The 22,416-nt window shown below is 44.6% G+C and overlaps 1 protein-coding gene across 4 annotated transcripts in view; it reads left to right on the forward strand.

The window, feature by feature from the left end:
* The window catches only part of AXIN1 (axin 1), a 345,962-nt gene that overhangs the window by 110,443 nt on the left and 213,103 nt on the right, over positions 1-22,416 (forward strand). For all 4 annotated transcript variants that reach the window (XM_069210655.1, XM_069210657.1, XM_069210656.1 and 1 more), the window contains one exon: positions 1,549-1,686. In XM_069210655.1, coding sequence (XP_069066756.1) covers positions 1,549-1,686 — 138 coding nt within the window. The remainder of the gene's footprint in view (positions 1-1,548; positions 1,687-22,416) is intronic.

Here is a 22,416-nt window from a genome sequence, read left to right on the forward strand (position 1 = left end):
CCCCATTCGACTTACCCTGCATCTGTGTTGTTCCCTGGTAGTCTGCGCTGTCCTGTCCTTGAGTCCCTGTGATGATCTCCTCAGGGATGACGGCTGCCACCATCTCCATGTGGTCCAGGGCCTCCTGTGGTGCTGGACTCCCACCTCCAGTCTGCAGTGCTGCCTTCCTGTTCCTGGCCATCTTTTCCTTGGTCCTGCGCTTGCAGTCATGCCAGCGTTTCTTGCACTTGATGACTGTTCTCAGTACTTCTGCCACACTGTTGATCTTGTCAACCATTTGTTGCCATATTGCCTCTCTCCTACTAATTGTCAACTTTGAGGTGACAAACAGTTGGTGCTGGTGTTCCGTCACCTCTTTCACCAATATTTCATGCTCTTCTGCACTGAAGCAACACTTTCTTTATTTCTTCTCCCTGTCCTGGGTCTTCTGTCGATCCTCCTGGCTGGTTCCTGGTCTGTTGTCATCTTCCTGGGGTCTGTGCAAGCATCTGGGATCCATTTTGGCTTTCCTAAGCACATTTTGCTGTGTTGTGGGCCGCTTAAAATGGTGCGTTTCTGGTTTCGACGCCGTAAGCCGGCTCAGTCATTTTCGCTGCGTTAACATCGTTTTTCTTTACGACATGACGCATTGGTTTGAGTAAAAAAAAAAGACTCACACCTGTGGTTTGCGCCGCCGTGCATCAAAGTATAAATTTGATGCCCGAATGGCGCAAAGAAATGGCGTTAGCCGACGGTAAAAGTATAAATATGGGCCTTATTTAGGTAGTGCCAGTGGAATAAGTCGGGCATAGATAAAAGAAAAATCGAAATAACTAGGAATTAATCAAGCAGAGGACTGGGAAGGAGGAACAAGAGCAGGAATTTCACAGTCTAGCAGAATGTGTATGCCTTAAAGGTAAGTTGTTGATTGCCTTGATGCCTTTTTTTCCCTCCAATACCCTTCCTGTAGGAAGCTTGTCTGCCTCCTACAGGTATGAATGGCTGATGTAATTTCTAGTGGGGGTTGGCCAACATGAATGGTGCTAGTTGTGATCCCCCACACCCAGTTTGCTATGGGGTTGTTCCAAACTACCTGCATCCTGATAAATTCCCCTTTGCCCTGTGCAATCTGGCCCCCGCCTAGTTGTCTCCAGTATGTCTCTGCCTTTTGTCTCCAGATGCATGTGCCTGTCCTGGAATCTGGCAGCACCGGTGCATGGCTGGTATAGCTCTCCAGTCAGCCCAGGCCCACTGGAAAAAGTTGTATTTATATTTTTATGCTGCTGATAGAAATCTGAATCACTGCATAGAATTACAGTCAAATTTTGTGGACAAGACAAATTACCAGGCAAGCAGAGTGGATCATTGGGAGTGTCACTGCTTTCAAACATGTAGTAGAGGCTGGGGTGGGCATTGACAGATGGGGACCTGCAAGACCTATAGTGTTCAAGTGACCCTTGTGCCTAGTTATATCTCAGGCTGCAAGGTTTTCTCCTTTATTTATGTAGTCTGTTAAATAATGTTCATATTTAGTTCCTTTCAAATAAAGCCACAGTTTTTCTTCTCCAGCATACATATCGCATCCCAAAGGATATCCATGTGGATCCAGAGAAATTTGCTGCTGAGCTGATTAGTCGTTTGGAGGTGGTTCTGCGAGAACGGGAAGCAGGAGAAAAGTTGGAAGAACGTCTTAAGCGTGTCAGAGCGGTGAGTAGAAGAGTTATGATGAGAGAAGGTTGTTGCCTTCCGCATGTGTATCATGATGTCTTTCTGCTTGATAGTAATTTTTATAATGCTTAATTTGCAGACTTTCACACGGAGACTGTTAAGGCAGCGGGGACAGGGCAGCTTGTTATGAACAGTTGTTCATGAAGTTTGGGTAAAGTGTGTATGTAAGGAGTCCTGGAATGCAGTTTATTGAGGAAGGTGTGTTCATTTTTCCTCGGAAGAAAACATGTACAGGGCCATATTAGTAGTCCTGAGAATGCTATTGTCTCTTATGCTGCCAAATGGCAATCTAGTATGAAAGTTCTATTCGTGACAGCAGTTGGATGATCTCTTTTTGATAGTCACTAGTGTTCTTTTTGTGACACCCTGACCCCTTAGCTCTGGTGGTGGGGTGCTAAAAAGCATTTTTTATTTTTTATTTTTTTAATGTAGAGCGGGAGTCGCTGCGGATCTGCCATAATAAAAAATAAAAGTAAAAAATGTTTAAGCCCCCGGGTGAGCTAAGTCCTGGAGGCGTTGTTTATATGTAACTAGGTCCCCCACCCTGGGGACCACCAACTCCCCAGGGCTATATTTAAATTGTCCTAGATCACACTCTAATATGATATCTTGATGCATTGCTCCCTTTCCCCAAATCTTTGCAAATTTTTGCATTGCTCCCACCCTTTGAGTATATCTTTCTTCCCTTTACTGAGCTTGGGTCATCTTACTTCCCCACCGTTCAAAAGATGGAGGTATTACCATTTTCCTTTGTTGTAATATCAGCAATTTTGCAACCAATGATGTGATAAAAACCTTCTGCTCCTGAAATACTGAGATCAGGATTGCTGGGAATACATAAAAGTGCCCCCAGACAGAGGGTCTGGGCTTATCCACACGCGTATTTGGCCACTCAGCCATACAAATAATTTTTTTCCCATTATACGTGCAAGCATGGGCAAGTAAAGCATACATGCACCCAATCCCCCACCTTGTGATGACATCTATAACAAGCCCCCGATGCTGATGGAAAAAATTTCTGGACTCGAGTAGGTTATAATATATTCTCCATTTTGTAAAGAAGGCCATTCTTTTAAAATTCGCACCCCTGATAGATTTGTGGGCCCGCTTGTTGTACTGCTTCTATACCTGAATGTCTAGTTTACATCCTGTTTCTGTCTTCGTCGCCTTCAAAGTATCTGGAATTAATTTTGCTTGAAGCTGTTGCTGTAATAACCGATACTAGTTCCCCACCCCATCTGTCTTTTCATGTGACCTGCTTGGATATAGGAGGGAGCACCTGGATCAAACGTTATTAAAACACATCGAATAAAATAATGAATTTGCAGAAATGAAAAATACAGCCATTTGAGATCTCTGGGATGTCTAGATTACGCTGCTCCCACGTTTGCCCTGTGGTTACAAAATCATTAAACTGTAGAAAACCTAGCTTCTCCCATTCCTTGATACGTTTTGTTTCCATCTGCAATCCCCATATCTTAGTTTCTTGAAGTGACAATAATAAAGAAGCTGCTTAAGCTAATATTCTTCTTTAAGTTGATTGAAACAAGATGTCACTACTTGGGGAGTTTTGTATCTAGTTCTTTTGGGGAGCCTTAGAATTTTGAGGAAACAAAATAGCTCAACACTATTGTCAGCCAGCATTTTTTTAAAGTAAAAGTTTGTGTTCAGCATGTAGGATACTGCTTTTCTGATAATCCAATCCAGAAAGGCTGCTTGGTAATATTTCTTGCAATATGGCAATGCTAAGCCCCCATCTTCGATCCTCAACTGTAATGTCTCCAGTTTAGTACGGGGTTTACACCTGACCATACAAACTGGTGCAAAATTTGATCCATTTCCTTTAAAATAATTTTGGTGAACCTTAATCACGTTTGACAACAGAAAAAAGAAAAGCAGGAGGAGAATCATCTTGAGCAAAGAGATTTGACCAATAATTAACAGAAAAATGTTCTATTGGCGGAGTATACTTCTTCCCTTGTTGAAAGTGTACAGATAATTTAGTACATAAAGGCCCTCATTCCTACCGCCAGAAGACCGTACCGCAGTCAAAAGACGGCGGCGGTCATTCTGACTTTCCCGCTGGGCTGGCGGGCGACCGCCAAAAGGCCGCCCGCCCGCCCAGGGGGGAAAGCACCAGCAACGAGGAAGCCGGCTCCGAATGGAGCCGGCGGAGTTGCTGGTGTGCAACGGGTGCAGTGGTGATTTTCAGTGTCTGCCAAGCAGACACTGAAAATCAATGTGGGGCCCTGTTAGGGGGCCCCTGCAGTGCCCATGCCAGTGGCACTGCAGGGGCCCCCAGGGGCCCCACGACACCCGTTCCCGCCAGCCTGGTTCTGGCGGTGAAAACCGCCAGAACCAGGCTGGCGGGAAGGGGGTCGGAAGCGCCGCCGTGGAGGATTCACAGGGGCAGCGGGAAACCGCCGGCTTCCCTTTTCTGACCGCGGCTTTACCGCCATGGTCAGAATAGCCCCAGAAGCACCGCCAGCCTGTTGGCGGTGCTTCCTCCGTCCCCTACCCTGGCAGGCTCGGACCGCCAGGGTAGGAATGACCCCCAAAGTGCCTTGTAATTGTGAGAAATGTAAATACCCCGATATCTAATAAAGCGCTGGGCTTGGTGCTGTGGCATATCCTCTGGCTATATCGATGCTGAGCTGTTGAACAGAAGTACCTCTGAATTTGTGTGGTTTACCCGATATCCCTTCAATTCTGTTAATGCCTTAAACTTATCCAATGCACCACTTATATTAGATGCCTCTGCTGCCAAATACAAAATCATATCATCAGCAAATAACTTTAACTTGGGCTCACCTTGCAATCGCTTTTTGATCTGGCCATCTTGACGCAGTGCCACTGTAAGGGCTCTATAAACAATGCGAATAACACCGGAGACATAGGGCACCCCTGGCGCGTCCCCCGAGAAATTGAAACTTTCACTCCTACTCGTGCATTCACCATAATAGTTGCTTCTGCTTTTCAATATAGATTTCAAAGCAGACCCACCAATTTGTGAGGAATATTAAATCTAATCAAGGTGGTAAATAATACTTCCCATTTGACTAAATCAAACGCTTTTTCCGGGTCCCTTTGGCAGCCCTAGTCTTATTCTTAGTAAAGTAGTCTATTGACTGCATTAGAAAATTAGTATTTGCTGACATTGTTTGCCCCAGGAGGAATCCACATTGATCAGAGTGGACAAGCTTAGTGGAGTAATCCTGGCTGCTATTGTTCTTGAAAATATTTTAGTCGTTGATGAGGAGACTTATGAGCTGTTAGGGACCTGGTTTATCCGGTGGCTTGCCTTTCTTTTAAAAAAGGATATAATTACCGCTGTACTAAAGATAGTCAGCACCTCGCCCCATTTAGTGTTTCATAAAATAATATAACTAAAATGGAAGAAATCTGATCTACCAGAAGTTTATAAAGCTCTGCTGGTAGCCAATCGCTTCCACTGGCTTTTCCATTGGGAGAGTTTTTTTGTTTTTTTGTTTTGTGGTTTTTAATTAAAAAAAAAAATATATATATATATCTTCTTTTATCTCAGCCAGCTCGATTGAGCGCTAAGCACTTGTCCTAGATTCATTATCTAGAGTGGGCAATCTAATGGCTCCTAAATACACATTAACTTGCTCCGGTGTAGCAATAACTGAGGAAGAGTACATCTTCGACTAGTGTGATAGAGAAACACATTCGACTTCCACTTGCTGGTGCACCAGACATCCTTAGTTTCATCAAATATAGTATTAATCACTGCATGGTTCTGCTCTTGCTTAACCGCCCAGGCTACTGCCCTCCTCGTGTGTTCATTCTCCTCATAATATTGCCAGAAGCACATGTTTTAGTTGACTATTTCCTGTGCTATAAAATGCTCCTTCAGATTATACTTAGCCTCTACCAAACGTACTTCGGAAGTTGAAGTATGAACTAGTTGGTGGGCCAGACTAGCGTGCTCTAGCTCACCCTGTAAGGTTGCAATATTTTTTTCTCTTTATCTTAGATATCTGTGCCTTATACAAAATAGTTTCACCTTGATAAAGGCTTTGCATGTCTCCCACTCTACAAATGATGCCCATCTGCCTATATTTGTTGTCAGGAAATCATTAATTGCCGTGGGGAGAGTTGCTACCCAGCCAGTATCAACCAACAGGGATTTATCCAATGACAAGAGATCTTTAGCTTGATCAATAGGACTGAATGGTTGGAAAATGGGTTAGTTAAAATCTTAGCCTGACCCCTAATACAGAATTGTGAAATTAAAAAAAAATTGTCTATCCTTAAGGCTGAGTTGAATCTCTTCGAGAAACAGGTAAACTCTTGGCTTTGTTGATGGTCGACCCTCCAGCACTTAAAAAAAAAAAAAAAAAAAAAAGCCTGAAAGCATGTTTGTTTTGAGACTTATTTTTATGTGATGAGTCGAGAATTACATCCTGCATAATGTTAGTCTCCCCCTATTACCAAGAGGCCTGGAAGGGAGATTAAGTTCTTGTTTAATTCCTGTAGGGCAGCTTTATCGTTGTCTATTGGGCCATAAAAGCTAATCAGGCTTAGTAACTTATTTTCCCTTTTGATACTGATGATTATCAATCTAGTTTGGGTGGTCCCTCTTAACTTAGCACACTTCACCCTTCAATCCCTGCATAATTAGTATTGCCACACCCCCAAATTGCAGCACTAGCCGAAGCTTAGAATGCATACCAAACAGCTAAGGATACCCGGTTATGTAACTAAGGTGTAATCTGCCCCTGGCCATTCTAGAATAGCTGTAAATTTCACATGATTCTTGATTCCGTTTGTGTTACAGGATGCTAATCTGATGACTCCACTAGCCATAATGATATATGGTCTAGACTCTGGATACCTAATTTGCTAGCTGCTTGCCCCTTTTATTTTGTTGCTTAGAGTCCCTGCATTTCCTTAGTTCCCCTAGTCTCCGGGACCTCCCACTATTATCAATAAGAGCCTTTCTCTCTCTCTCCACCTTTCTCACCTGTTTTCTCACATCCTTCCACCAATGTGACCCTCCCAGCATCCTTCCCCACTGTTACTCTGGGTCCCACACCTGTCACTAGTCCCCCCCACCCCCCCCCCCCCCGCTCCCACCTGTAATGCGTGCCCTAGTGCTGCACTTTCTTTACCGACGTTCGGAAGACAGCTGCAACAAAGACAGGTTAAGAAAAACACACAACGTTTGTTTGAGCGGGGGCTAAATTCCTCCTGTACTAAACTGAGGACCTGCATTTCATCATATGAAAAGAGAATTCAGGAGTGTTAAAAACTTTGTTCTCCTCAATCATCTGTGAGCATTCGTTCTTTTACTTTGTAGTCCCCCCAACATTGACCAGAGTGGTGCGAGGATAATTTGAATTCATGGACCTTACTGGTGGTACTTGATGTATGCGATATATAATAAAATCCACTTCTTGACTGGACGTGTTCGGGAGCACATGCTTTTGTACAAGTTCTGTAACCACTTTGGTTACTGTTGATCCTGATTCCTGATCCTCCAACACTCCTACAAACCTTAAATTAATCCAGCTGGGCCTGTTTTCCACATCATCTAATTTTAATTGAAGTTCTTACAATTCTTTCTGCATTTTTGAGGCATTAATTTAGTATTTGCTCTTTGAGTCCAAGTCGGATACCCATTGCTCCACTTGGGAGATGCAAGAGGTAAGCTGCATGAAATTGCTATTAATTTGCCCCCAAATGCTCCTTGGTCTTTTGGTGAGCTTCTATATACGATAACTTCAACTATCGAAGTTCCAGTAGTATCATGATTCAGTATGACTTCTATTGGTGAGGTTGTCTTGGAAGTCCCAACTGATATTTATTCTACTGAATGTATTGATTTCCCCTCCATGCGGATAGTCTTTTAGATTGACCTGGGTGGGGGATGATGCAGTGGATATGTTGCCAGGTAATTCCAATGCTGTACACAGGACGACCTCCAGTTCCTTTGGAAGGGGGTAGGGGAGAGGCTGAGGAGGGGGTCAGAGGGGCCAGGGAGAACTTCAAAAAGCTGCATCTGTTTTTTTTTGTTGTGTGTTTTTTTTTTTTTTTTTTTTCTTTTTTTAGGGCAGGGTATCAAATGCAAATAGTCACCAGGCAGCGTGGCTATCTCACACTTTGGGCTGAGCACGTAGGCAACAATAGGACTTAATAATCAGCCCTAGGTTTGTCTGGCCCCCACTGTTTGAACTCCCCGGTTCAGGGAAGTACTCAATAAAAGGCAACTTAAGGCAGCAAAAAACAAGAGGTGCCGTTTAGGTGAGTCGAGGTACCACAGAGACTATTGGAGTTGGGAGTGGGCTACATTACAAGTTGCAGTATAAGCAGCTGTTATCTATTAACATATTGAAATGTGTGCTGTGCGTCAGTTAGTAGAGCTGGAAAGTGCACAAGACTATAAGGAAAATGTCAGGGGGGTAGGAAGCAACCTAGTGGTGGTGTCATGTAGGCTCTAATTATTCTAATGAGACTACTGGATTTTGAGCAGCAGAATCGCCTGCAGTGTTGGAGACTTAAGTCGGACCCACTACAGGTGACCCCTATCGCCCCAATCTGGGTTTTGCTCCAGCTAACTAGCACTGCCTCATCTCTCCCCAAGGGCAGGGATGATTGGACAGCCGAGCGCTTGACTTAATTGATTTCTCGGGGAAACCGTGGTCACTCAGGTCTCATCCGTTTCTCTCAGTTACATTAGTCTCACATACACAATGACAAACAGAGGCAGTATATGTTTCAATAAGATTTTAATGAGGCGACTGCACCTTAGATAGCAAAGCATGTGCTGCAATAACCAGGACGATACAGCATGACAAGATTAAAACTGTGACAAGGAGAGTAAAGCATAGAAATAACGCTACCATATTGTCACTAGAGTCAATAAATTAATTCCTACCTAGGCTATAATAGAGCACAGCGTGTTAAGCTCTAATTCTGCCCTCCAAGTCCCCTGAGAAGACATCATCCCCCATATCTGAGCAAATTCCTGAAGTCTGCATAAGCAGATGTAGCGAAGCGTTTGGCAATCAGCATATCGTTGTGGTGCTCTGGCTGGAATCTCCATCTAATGTGTAAGGGACAAGGAAGTGTGTTTATAATAAAATAGATGATGTTCTGAGAAAATGTCCCTACATAAGGTTGTGCGTTTTCCTGTGAATGTCAGACAAAACTTGTACCCGTTCATCAGCAACCTATCTTACTGCAGCCTTGAAAGTGGCTATTGTAAGAATAATCAAACAAAGCTGAATAAAATATATCTAGGTTGCAGCAGGCCTAGTATGCTAAAAATAACGTGCATAGAGCTATACCTAAAATGGCTACACAACTCCCTCCCCTTGTCAGTTGAAGGTGGTTCAAAGCCTAAGCATACATAAAAGCTACTAAACCTCAACCTAAGATATATATTAAAATGGCAATAGTGACAAGTTAAAAGGACACATGAACATATATAAAAGGACAATTTAAAATGTTAACATGTGGCTTAAAAGGGCCTGAATTTCAAGAGTCATTTTTAAAATTGCCAATTGAATCCGGGGCAATGTAGGACAGGAAATCTTCCACTTCGGCAGGTGTTAAAGTTGGGAAGGCATCGCCAAGAAGAAGCAGTCGTGTTCCATAGCCTGAGCCTCAGCCAAGTCAGCAGCGTTCCGTGGTGTGCCCGATAATGAGTTAAGAGCTGCATCCTCCAGGAAGGGCAACTCCTAAGCAGCTTCCCGTAGCAAACGCACCCTCCGGTAATGAACCCTCCGCGAGAACACCAACATATAAGCGTCCTATGAAAGCAAGAGCTGCGTAGAAAGACAAACTTTTCCACTGCATGTTCGAAAGAGCACCAAAGGCAGTGAAACACGGGCTGCACACAATTCAAAACTGGTCTGAATGACAGAGACCAGTCACACTCCAATTCCTGCAGGAGTGTTGCTCCAAAGTACTGCATCATGCGTTCACGACACAGCTGCCCTGGTGGGCGTGCTTTCATTCCTCCTTGTTGCGGCGGAACAGCCATTGCACATGAGAATCAGGAACAGCAAAATGCCAACTATTATAGCCAAAGTTATTGGAAATCCCCCGAAAATACCGGAGAATATTGAGTGGATGGCTGATGGTATTAAACCGAATATGGAGGAGAAGATCTGACTGAAACCAGAAACAACCAAAGTGTCTCAGAAAGTTGGTACTTAAAAGGGACTGGATCTCTGCTGACGACCTTCCCACCTGAAGTGCGTAGGTCTCGCATGCAGATGTGAGAGCCACATGTTTTTGAAACAATAAGGTCTTGACTATGCTCAACTTGTCAAAATTCACAGTAGAAGTAGCAATATGGGGCCAAATGTCAGTTACCTCTTTTATTCTAGTGTGAGGAAAAAGTACATTCTCGCAGCATTTATCAATCTTAGAGACCGAAACAACAAACTATTCCGTCTTGCATCCCACAACAGTCTTCACCATTGAGGAGAACTTAGCTACTGTTTGAAAGCACCTAGAACGTAGGTCTAATCAAGGGGACTGGAACTCCTTTCAGATAGCAAGGGAAATTTGCTGCAGGCGCATTACATGCCCCATGGAAGGACAACTGTTTACAAACCATCGAAAGGCTGACAGAAGTCTTGCATTCACTACTGCTAAGAAAGACTTCTTTCATGCCACTGAGACATTTGTACGAGAAGGGCAGCTCCCATGCCTTATGGATGTCACTATCTCCCAGCCTTTCATATCTGCCTACCAAAATGTGTTTTAAATCTGACGTGAATTGTAGTGTGGAAATAGGCAGATTAATGACCCCGTGTATTAACGACTCAGCAGGTGGTATTTCAGACTCTGTAAGAGGCAACTTTTCTAACTTTTCAGTGTTTAGCATGGCATAAGTCGCTTCTTTTTTAGCCATTAGTTGTTGTTGTTGTTGCGCTAGATTAAAGGTAGAAAATATGTTTCTCGCGCTAACGTGTTGCCAGGGAATGCGGCCTGCCTTCAGTGTTTGAAGTGTCCAACCCAACTGCATAATGGATCTTTGTTGACTCTGTCCATGCTGTAATGAAGACATATCTGTTTGTATGATGTCTATACCAGAAGAGACGATGTTATTTAAGGTGTATATCTGGTCAGACATGGTATTGATCCCATTATCTACAACAGCTAATGCCTTCTGTAAGTTTTCTTGGTCTATTTGCCTTAACCGGGCAGCAGCTTCTTGTTGGGAAAGCTTCCAAATCTCATTATATACTTCATATGTGAAGCGCTTTCTGTGTTGTCTTCTGGGGCCTAATAGAAAGTCCTGTAAGTCTGTGTTATTAGACAGGAGACTGAGGTGTTCTCTAACTGCATCTAGTGAGGAACTCTTTAACCATTGCTGGCATAGTTTCCTCACATTGTATGTTGTTTCTGTACCCGCATGTTCGGATGATATATATCGAAGGTCCGGCCTACTAGTTCTAAAACCCCCGTGGAGTTTATAAAACGTTTATGACCCCCATTGGTATCTATTTGTCATAATAACCACCCACCAGGACGTGACAGTAAAGCATTCTGGACCCATTCATCGAGCTGATCTTCAGTTGCATTTATATATTTTTGCCATTTATGAAATTTTGCAGGGGCAGGAATACTGGGTGTGTTCAATTCCTTAATCTTTTCTAAGCCTAAACAACTTGTTTGTTGTACAGTTTCATTTAAAAATATCATTTGAACAGCTATCAGGTATGCTCTAAATAAAGCTTCCTTCCCTCGTATTTGCCAATGTCTAGGAATTGGTATAGCGGAAATATTGACAAAGGACAAGTCTCTGCAAACCTTGTGTAAAGAAAACTGTGGTTTTAGGATCTCATCCACCAGTTCAACAGTTGATTTTTCAGGAAGAAAATGACCATGTATTAACAAAATTAATTTTATAGCCAACCCAAAGCAGAAAGCCTATACTGTCAAGGAAAGCCACAGATAGTTCCATGGAAGAACAAAGTAATTTGTTTTAAGCCAATTTATCAGCTTACGTTTTTTTGACAGTTCAGGTGTCGAAGAGGCGAATGAGTCCGAAACGTTGTCGTTGATGTCGGCGAAGTATCCAGAAGCAGTTTGTGCAAAAACTGGAGTCGTGTTTGTAGGTGAAGTGGGTGTTTCCCGCAGTGGTTCAGAATAAATGACGCCATCCGTCTGTGTTGAAGTTGTGTCAAATCAATCCGTTTATTTCTGTATTATTTGATGTCAGTTGAACCAATGCAAGAACATTTTCCACCCTCCCCAAGCTCGGAGAGGTGTCTGTGTTGCTGCCTACAACTTGTAAAGGAACGTCTTGACCAGTAGTGAGAGGGGCTCGGGAACTACTGGCTGTTCCTTTTGGTCGGCTGTGCAGGATCGGCCACATGGTGTAACTTGACATTGTTGATAGATACAAAGTGGTTTTCTTTGGCACCTGCCAACGGTGTTAGAATGACAGTTCTAGTACGGTGTATTCCCAAAACTGGGACTGGTGCATGATAAGAAGGACCAAACTCCTTTTTCACAGCAACCTTTTCACGTACTAGATCCCCAACTTTAGGAATCCAGCCTGTAGGCGTTACAGGTACATCCTTAATTCCTGTGGAGACAGCACTTGCAGAAGTGTTGTCTTCACGGAATTGTTGTAATTCCTGTAAGACAGTGACACGTTGTTTGTCAAAGGGTGTTCTCTGCCGCCTCCATGCCAGGACCATCAAGATCTGGAACATACATTTGAGTTCCGAACAGGCACTCGTATGAAGTACGACCCCCCCCCCCCCCCCCCCCCCCCCCCCCAGGGACCTTCTAGGCAGATTAAGTGCTCTCTGGACTCCATACATGTGGTTAAGCCAACTACGACTCGTACCTAAGACTCTGGCTGTTAAGGATTGCTTTAAATTACGGTTTAATCGCTTCACAACACTATTTCCCTCGGGATGAAATGGAGACTAGTACTGGAGTTGGATTCCCAGCGAAGCCATGGTGTCCCTGAATGCCCCTGAGGTGAAAGCAGGGCCCTGGTCCAAGTGGAAAGCCGCAACTGCATATGTACCTATAAAGACTCTCAAATCTGTAATAACAGTCCGAGCGTCAGCCGAGCGTTGTTGCCACACCCATAGAAATCAGGAGCAGGAGTCAACAGTGACTAAGATGTATTTGTATGCACTGTCTAGTGTTAATGGACCAGAGTGGTCCAAGTACATGCATTGTAAAGGTTTGATGGAAATTAAGAGGGGTGTCTGCGTTGGGCGCTTAGCAGTGGAAACTTTAATTTGTTGGCAGATGTTACAACAAAGGACATACTGTTTGGCCTCCTTGTATAGGCCTGGCCACCAATAACGGGCTTGTATCAATTATATTGTAGCCGCCACACCAGCAGGGGCAGATACTACCCCCCTCATGCGCTGCTTTAATCAACTCTGGTCTTATGTCTTTGTTGGGAATATCTGGAGCCCCCACACCTGGTATCTTAACCTCAGCATTTAGGCAGCCTCCCATTCGGTAGGAATATTTAGCAGGAAATGCCTTTGGATAGGGCGTACCATCAGCTGTAGCTTTCATGGCAGCCCACATGTCTTTTTCCGGTTTCGCACCTGAGCGGGTTACTGCAGCAACAGTGGCTGTAGCTACTGCTGACTTTGCGGCTTCATCAGCCAGTGTATTTATTCCCAGCAACGTGTATTCCAACGCGCTGGTGTCCAAGTGTATGTGCAACATAGACATTTGGTGGCATTTCCTTCAGATCCGCTACTTTACCCCAAAGAAGTCTGTGTTTAATGATGTTGTCTTTAGAATCTCTGAACCCATTCTAACGCCAGTAATGCAGTTATTCATTGAAGGACTGGACACAATAGTACGAATCACAAACGATCAGTGTTAGCTGTGCAGGATCCGTATGTTCCAGTGCCATCACCAGAGCCTTTAGCTCTGCTAATTGTGCTGTGCAATCCCCTAGGGTTTGCATGTATATATGTTGGGGACAAATGTATTATCCTCCATGTAGCCACTTACGACTGCGCAAGCAGCGGAATATTAATGCTTTATGCCAATTGTAGGTTGCGCCGAGCCATCAGTGTACATGACCCTTTGTTACTGATCAATAGGCAGTGTGTTTGCAGGTACTGGGTATTCTAGTTCATATTGCAAAAATTCTTGAGTTTGTAATTTTGAGTAAAAAATGTAGTCTACATCAATGGCTGTCAAAGACGTGGCCCATTGTAGCCAGAGTGGATGTAATGCTTTAGCGTTTGGAATGCTGGCTTAGGTGACAGCCTCAAGGGCAGGAATTGGAGAAACGACAATAATGCGTTTAACCTGTGCTAGAGGTCTTTCTTTAATGACAGCCACTGTACAGTAGTGAGAATTTTCTCAGTGAGAGCAAAGCATTGTTCTGCTGCTGAGTACAAATGTGATTTGTATGCAATCAGGACTGTCTCACCCTCATTGAAAGTTACATAGGTGAAACCAATGGCCCCAGCAATTACTCTGATGATCAAATGTGTTTTGTTGTCCCTTGTGTGTAAATGTTGTGCTGCAAGCATGTCTGCAGGTCTCTGAGAATGCATGTCTATTCGACTGTCTAAAATTTAGTTGAAAAGTCAGGATGTATTAAGTCATATAAAGGTTTTATGCGTGTTGCATAGTCTGGAATATAAGTTCTGCCAACATTTAGGAAACCGAATAGAGATTGGAGTTTTTTAATGGTATTTGGAGGTTGTAAATATGCGCATTTTCCCAAGAATTTTGGCGCTAGGCTCTTTCCTTCACTCGATAGCTCATATCCCAGAAACAGGATGCTAAGGAAGGCTATTTTTGTTTCTTTGAAATCAAATTTGTAGCCAAATTCAGCAAATCCCACAACAATGCAGGCTAACCATCTTAAATGTTGCAGTAATTCATTATCCGTAAAATATATATCTACATTGTACAGTGCTTTAGGGTCAATGCCGTGCAGGATTGAAGTCACACGAACTGCGAACAGTCCTGGACTGCACTGCACTCGGCCACCCTGTGCCACTGAGGGTGTTTTGTGTGCCTACTTGTTCCCCCTTCCTCCTCCCCCCCCCCCCCCCCCCCCCCTCCAAGTGCTCTGCAAACCCCCCCCCCACCCCCGGTCTGCCCTCCTAAGACACAGGTACACCTGTTGGCACACTGGAACCGGAGCACCCCTGTTCTCCATAGGGCGCCTATGTATTTTGTGCCCTCCTTTGACCTCTGCACCTGACCGGCCCTGTGTAGCTGGTGCGGTGACTTTGGGGTTGCCTTGAACCCCCAACGGTGGGCTGCCTATGCCCAGGAAACTGAACTTGTAAGTTTCTTACCTTAAAAACTAACCAGTACTTACCTCCCCCAGGAACTGTTGATTTTACACTGTGTCCACTTTTAAAATAGCTTATTGCCATTTTAACCTATGCTGTGTATGTTACTGCTCCAATTCAAAGTTCCTTACTTACCTGTGCGGAGTACCTTGCATTTTATGTATTTACTTCAAATCTTGAATCTTGTTGTTCTAAAATAAATTAAGAAAATATATGTTCGATGGCATGTGTAGCTGCAGATACACATGTTGTGCATAGCCCGCCATCTGGTGTTGGGTCGGAGTGTTACAAGTTGTTTTTCTTGGAAGAAGTCTTTCGAGTCACGAGACCGAGGGACTCCTCGTCTTTTGCTTCCATTGCGCATGGGCGTCGACTCCATCTTCGATTGTTTTCTTTCCGCCATCGGGTTCGGACGTGTTCCTTTTCGCTCCGGGTTTCGGAACGGAAAGATAGTTAAAACTTCGGAAAATTACGTCGGTATTGTTGCGTTCGGGATCGGGTTAGATAGAATCGACACCGAATCGTGAAGAGCTCCGGTAGCCCTTCGGGGTAATTTCGATCCCCCGTCGGGGCCTGGTCGGCCCGACCGCGTGTAACATTGAGGCTGATGGAATGGACCCCGTTCCGATTCTGTCCGAAATGCCACAACAAATACCCATATACAGACCAACATTTGGTCTGTAACCTGTGCCTGTCGCCCGAGCACAAGGAAGAAACTTGTGAGGCCTGTCGTGCGTTTCGATCCCGAAAAACGCTCCGTGACCAGCGAGCCAGAAGATTACAGATGGCGTCCATGCCGACAGGACACCGAGAGTTCGAGGAACAAGGAGAAGAAGAGGAAGCCTTCTCTATCCATGAATCGGACTCGGAGGAATTCGACGTCCAAGAAACAGTGAGTAAGACATCGAAGCCAGCACACAAGAAAACAGACAAGGCCCAGGGGACGCCACTGCCAACAGGCCATGGCTCAACCCATAAAGTCGGTGACCGCCCATCGGCACCGAAAAAGGCCGAACTAGTGCCGAGATCGTCCGACTCGGGTCGAGACACAGGCACGCAGCAATCTCGGGACCGAGAAAGTGCTGCCGAAAAAGATCGACGCCGAGACAGCGGAGCCGAAGCTGCTCGACGCAGAGACAGCGGCACCGAGGAGGATCGATGCCGAGAAATTTCGACTCCAAAAAAGAGAAAAGTCACCTCGGAGCCGAAAACGAGTAAGGAGATAGTTTCGGTACCGAAACGACCGGCAACCAAGCCAACTACCAGCTCATATTCAGAGGAGCAATCACTGTCCTCTCAAATGCGCAAACATAGATTCGAGGAAGAGTTACAAACCACTGAAGTAGACCACACTCAAAAGCGGATCTTCATACAGAATGGAACAGGGAAGATCAGCACCCTTCCCCCTATTAGGAGAAAAAGGAGACTTGAGTTCCAAACAGAGGAACATGCACCACAAACAAAAGTGGTGAAGAAGGTAACTCCGCCACCCTCTCCTCCACCTGTAACTCACATATCTCCGGCACAGACTCCGTCACACTCACCGGCTCACACCACCATGAGCCAAGATGACCAGGTCCTTGGGACCTATACGACGCCCCAGTGTCAGACAACAGTCCGGAGGCGTATCCTACCAAGCCCTCACCACCAGAGGACAGCACAGCGTATTCACAGGTGGTAGCTAGGGCAGCAGAGTTCCATAACGTGTCGCTACACTCGGAACCTGTCGAGGAGGACTTCCTTTTCAACACCCTCTCCTCCACCCATAGCACCTACCAGAGCCTGCCTATGCTCCCAGGAATGCTAAGGCACGCAAAGCAAATCTTCACAGAGCCTGTCAAGAGTAGAGCAATAACACCAAGGGTGGAAAAAAAATATAAAGCACCGCCCACAGACCCTGCTTTCATCACCTCACAACTGCCACCAGATTCAGTTGTAGTAGGGGCAGCTCGCAAGAGAGCCAACTCCCACACATCAGGCGATGCACCACCTCCGGATAAAGAAAGCCGCAAGTTCGACGCAGCCGGAAAAAGGGTCGCAGTACAAGCTGCAAACCAGTGGCGCATCGCTAACTCTCAAGCGCTCCTAGCGCGATATGACAGAGCCCATTGGGACGAGATGCAGCACCTCATCGAGCATCTACCCAAAGATTTACAAAAAAGGGCGAAACAGGTGGTTGAGGAGGGACAAAACATCTCCAATAACCAAATACGCTCCTCTATGGATGCAGCGGACACAGCTGCAAGAACAATTAACACAGCAGTAACCGTAAGAAGGCACGCGTGGTTACGAACATCTGGCTTTAAACCGGAGATACAGCAAGCGGTGCTCAATATGCCATTCAATGAGCAACAATTGTTCGGACCTGAAGTGGACACGGCAATTGAGAAGCTAAAAAAGGACACGGACACTGCCAAGGCCATGGGCGCACTCTATTCCCCGCAGGGCAGAGGCACCTTCCGCAAAACAACCTTCAGAGGGGGGTTTCGGGGTCAGGCCACACAAGCCAGTACCTCACATTCAACACCGTCTACCTACCAGGGACAGTACCAAAGGGGAGGCTTTCGGGGCCAGTACAGAGGAGGACAATTCCCTAGAAACAGGGGAAAATGTCAAAGCCCAAAAACACCTGCAACCAAACAGTGACTCACAGGTCACTCATCCCCTCCACACAACACCAGTGGGGGGAAGAATAAGTCCGTATTACCAATCTTGGGAGGAAATAACAGACACTTGGGTCTTAGCAATTATCCAACATGGTTATTGCATAGAATTTCTCCAAATCCCTCCAAATATACCACCAAAAACACAGAATATATCAAGACAGCATTCAGACCTTCTGGAAATAGAAGTTCAAGCATTACTGCAAAAGAACGCAATAGAACTGGTACCAGGTGCACAAATAAACACAGGAGTTTACTCACTGTCCTTTCTAATACCAAAAAAGGACAAAACACTGAGACCAATCCTAGATCTCAGAACACTAAACACCTACATCAAATCAGAACACTTTCACATGGTCACGCTACAAGAAGTGTTACCATTGCTAAAGCAACAAGACTACATGACAACCTTAGATCTCAAAGACGCGTATTTCCACATACCGATACATCCCTCGCACAGGAAATACCTAAGGTTCGTATTCAAAGGAATACATTACCAATTCAAAGTATTGCCGTTCGGTATAACAACCGCACCAAGAGTCTTTACAAAATGCCTAGCAGTAGTAGCTGCACACATCAGAAGGCAGCAAATACACGTATTCCCGTATCTAGACGATTGGCTAATCAAGACTAACTCACTGACAAAGTGTTCACACCACACAGATCTGGTCATACAAACCCTCTACAAACTCGGTTTCTCCGTCAACTATGCAAAATCACACATTCTGCCGTGCAAAGTACAGCAATACCTAGGAGCAACAATAGACACAACAAGGGGAATAGCCACTCCAAGTCCACAGAGGGTTCAAAATTTCCTAAAAGTTATACAAACCATGTATCCAACACAAAAAATACAGGCAAAGATGGTATTACAACTCCTAGGCATGATGTCCTCATGCATAGCCATTGTCCCGAACGCAAGACTGCACATGAGGCCCTTACAACAGTGCCTAGCATCACAATGGTCACAAGCACAGGGTCACCTTCTAGATCTGGTGTTGATAGACCGCCAAACATACATCTTGCTTCTATGGTGGAACAGTATAAATTTAAACAAGGGGCGGCCTTTCCAAGACCCAGTGCCACAATACGTAATAACAACAGATGCTTCCATGACAGGGTGGGGAGCACACCTCAATCAACACAGCATCCAAGGACAATGGGACGTACATCAAACAAAGCTGCATATAAATCACCTCGAACTGCTAGCAGTTTTCCTAGCGTTAAAAGCATTCCAACCCATCATAACCCACAAGTACATTCTTGTCAAAACAGACAACATGACAACAATGTATTATCTAAACAAACAGGGGGGGACACACTCGACACAGCTGTGCCTCCTGGCACAAAAAATATGGCAATGGGCAATTCACAACCACATTCGCCTAATAGCACAGTTTATTCCAGGGATCCAGAATCAACTTGCAGACAGTCTCTCTTGAGATCACCAACAGGTCCACGAATGGGAAATTCACCCCCAAATTCTAAACACTTACTTCAAAATTTGGGGAACACCTCAAATAGACTTATTTGCAACAAAGGAGAACGCAAAATGCCAAAACTTCGCATCCAGATACCCACACAGGCAGTCTCAAGGCAATGCCCTATGGATGAACTGGTCAGGGATATTTGCGTACGCTTTTCCCCCCCCTCTTCCTCTCCTTCCATATCTGGTAAACAAATTAAGTCAAAACAAACTCAAACTCATACTGATAGCACCAACATGGGCAAGGCAACCTTGGTACACAACACTACTAGACCTATCAGTAGTACCCCACGTCAAGTTACCCAACAGGCCAGATCTGTTAACACAACACAAACAACAGATCAGGCATCCAAACCCAGCATTGCTGAATCTAGCAATCTGGCTCCTGAAATCCTAGAATTCGGACACTTAAACCTCACCCAAGAATGTATGGAAGTCATAAAGCAAGCTAGAAGACCATCCACTAGACACTGCTATGCAAGCAAATGGAAAAGGTTTGTTTGCTACTGCCATAATAATCAAATTCAACCATTACACGCATCTCCAAAGGATGTAGTGGGTTACTTACTACACTTACAAAAATCGAACCTGGCCTTCTCTTCCATTAAAATACACCTCGCAGCAATATCTGCATACCTGCAGATTACCAATTCAACTTCACTATTTAGGATACCTGTCATTAAAGCGTTTATGGAAGGCCTCAAAAGAATTATACCACCAAGGACACCACCCGTTCCTTCATGGAACCTCAACATCGTCTTAACAAGACTCATGGGTCCACCTTTTGAACCCATGCATTCTTGCGAAATACAATTCCTAACCTGGAAAGTTGCATTTCTCATCGCCATCACATCTCTAAGAAGAGTAAGTGAAATTCAGGCGTTTACAATACAAGAACCTTTTATCCAAATACACAAAAATAAGGTAGTCCTAAGAACCAATCCTAAATTTCTACCAAAGGTTATTTCACCGTTCCACTTAAATCAAACGGTAGAACTACCAGTGTTCTTCTCACAGCCAGACTCGGTAGCTGAAAGGGCACTACATACATTAGACATCAGAAGAGCACTAATGTACTACATTGACAGAACAAAAGAAATCAGAAAAACAAAACAACTGTTTATTGCATTCCAAAAACCTCATACAGGAAACCCAATATCAAAACAGGGTATAGCCAGATGGATAGTTAAGTGCATCCAAATCTGCTACCTTAAAGCAAAAAGGGAGCTGCCCATTACACCAAGGGCACACTCAACCCGAAAGAAAGGCGCTAGCATGGCCTTCCTAGGGAATATTCCAATGCACGAGATATGTAAGGCAGCCACATGGTCTACGCCTCACACATTTACTAAGCACTACTGTGTAGACGTGCTATCCTCACAACAAGCCACAGTAGGTCAAGCCGTACTAAGAACTTTATTTCAGACTACTTCCACTCCTACAGGCTGAGCCACCGCTTTTGGGGAGATAACTGCTTACTAGTCTATGCACAACATGTGTATCTGCAGCTAAACATGCCATCGAACTGTAAATGTCACTTACCCAGTGTACATCTGTTCGTGGCATTAGTCGCTGCAGATTCACATGTGCCCACCCGCCTCCCCGGGAGCCTGTAGCCGTTTGGAAGTCATCTTCAACTTTGTACATTTGTAAATATATTACTTAAACCTTAATTGGTACATACTTATTCACTCCATTGCATGGGCACTATTACTAACACACACAACTCCTACCTCACCCTCTGCGGGGAAAACAATCGATGATGGAGTCGACGCCCATGCGCAATGGAAGCAAAAGAGGAGGAGTTCCCTCTGTCTCGTGACTCGAAAGACTTCTTCGAAGAAAGACAACTTGTAACACTCCGACCCAACACCAGATGGCGGGCTATGCACAACATGTGAATCTGCAGCGACTAATGCCACGAACAGATGTACAGTGGGTAAGTGACATTTTCATTTTTCTATATAAAAACTATTGGCCTGGAGTTAAGTCTTTGAGTGTGTTCCTCATTTATTGCCTGTGTGTGTGTACACCAAATACTGAACACTACCCTCTGATAAGCCTACTGCTCGACCACAAAAGAGAGCATTAGAATTATCTAATTTTGCCACTATCAACCTCTAAGGGGAACCAATGGACTCTGTGCACACTATCTCTCACTTTGAGATAGTATATACAGAGCCAACTTCCTATAGTTTGTATTTAACGTTTGCATTACAAACTGTACTAAACGTCTATATATTGCCGTCAGCTCAGTGTGTATATATAAATGACTGACTTCAGCTACCATTAAGTTCGCTGCAGCAGGGTGAGGTGTATAAGTGGCCAATAAAGGCCAGGTAGGACCATCATTACTTAGAGGACCTAACCTAAGAGGTACAATGGTGTTGGGTAGGGTGCTATCAGGCCAATTATTATGTTCTTGATAAGATAAAAGTATTTCTAAATAGGCGTATGCTCAGTATTGTCCAGGTACGTTTGCAGGTTTATAATGATGAAATGTGTTTGTGTTCCCATCAACTGCTGGAAATGTGACCCAAGAATAGAAAAGTTCTGTTCTATAAACTGCATGTGCATCCACCACAAATGTGACTGGACCCCCTTGGGCCACGAGGCCATTTGCCAATAAATGTGCAGTCAGGGTTTGTCTCATATAGGCTGCAATTGCTACTTGTTGTGGATTCGCCAAATTAGATGGTAAATTTGTTCAGAGATAAGTTCACCAAATGGGGATTTTCCTTTTAGGGTTCAAGCTTGAACCACCTCCAGCATCAAATAAGTGCTCCCTACTTAGCTGAGGAGGCAATCCTCAATACCACAGACGTCTACGTATATAGTACTGAGGTGCCTTTGTATATAGTGAGACAGATACTCAGGAGAACCCAAAAATTAGAGCCTGACCAAACGTTGGCAGCGCCATGTCGTTTAGGATCTCATTATTCTAATGAGACTACTGGATTTTGAGTCTTAACCCACTACAGGTGACACCTGTCGCCCCAATCCGGGCTTTGCTCCGGCTAAGTAGCAATGCCTCATCTCTACCCAAGTGCAGGGATGATTGGGCAGCCGAGCACATGACATAATTGATTTCTCAGGGAGACCGTGGTCACTCGGGTCTCATCCGTTTCTCTGTTACATTAGTCTCGCATACACAATGACAAACAGAGGCAGTATATGTTTCAATAAGATTTTAATGAAGCATCTGTATCTTAGATAGCAAAGCATGTGCTGCAATAACCAGGACGATACAGCATGACAAGATAACATT

Source organism: Pleurodeles waltl, chromosome 10 (assembly GCF_031143425.1).
Source record: "Pleurodeles waltl isolate 20211129_DDA chromosome 10, aPleWal1.hap1.20221129, whole genome shotgun sequence".
Taxonomy (NCBI): Eukaryota; Metazoa; Chordata; class Amphibia; order Caudata; family Salamandridae; genus Pleurodeles; species Pleurodeles waltl.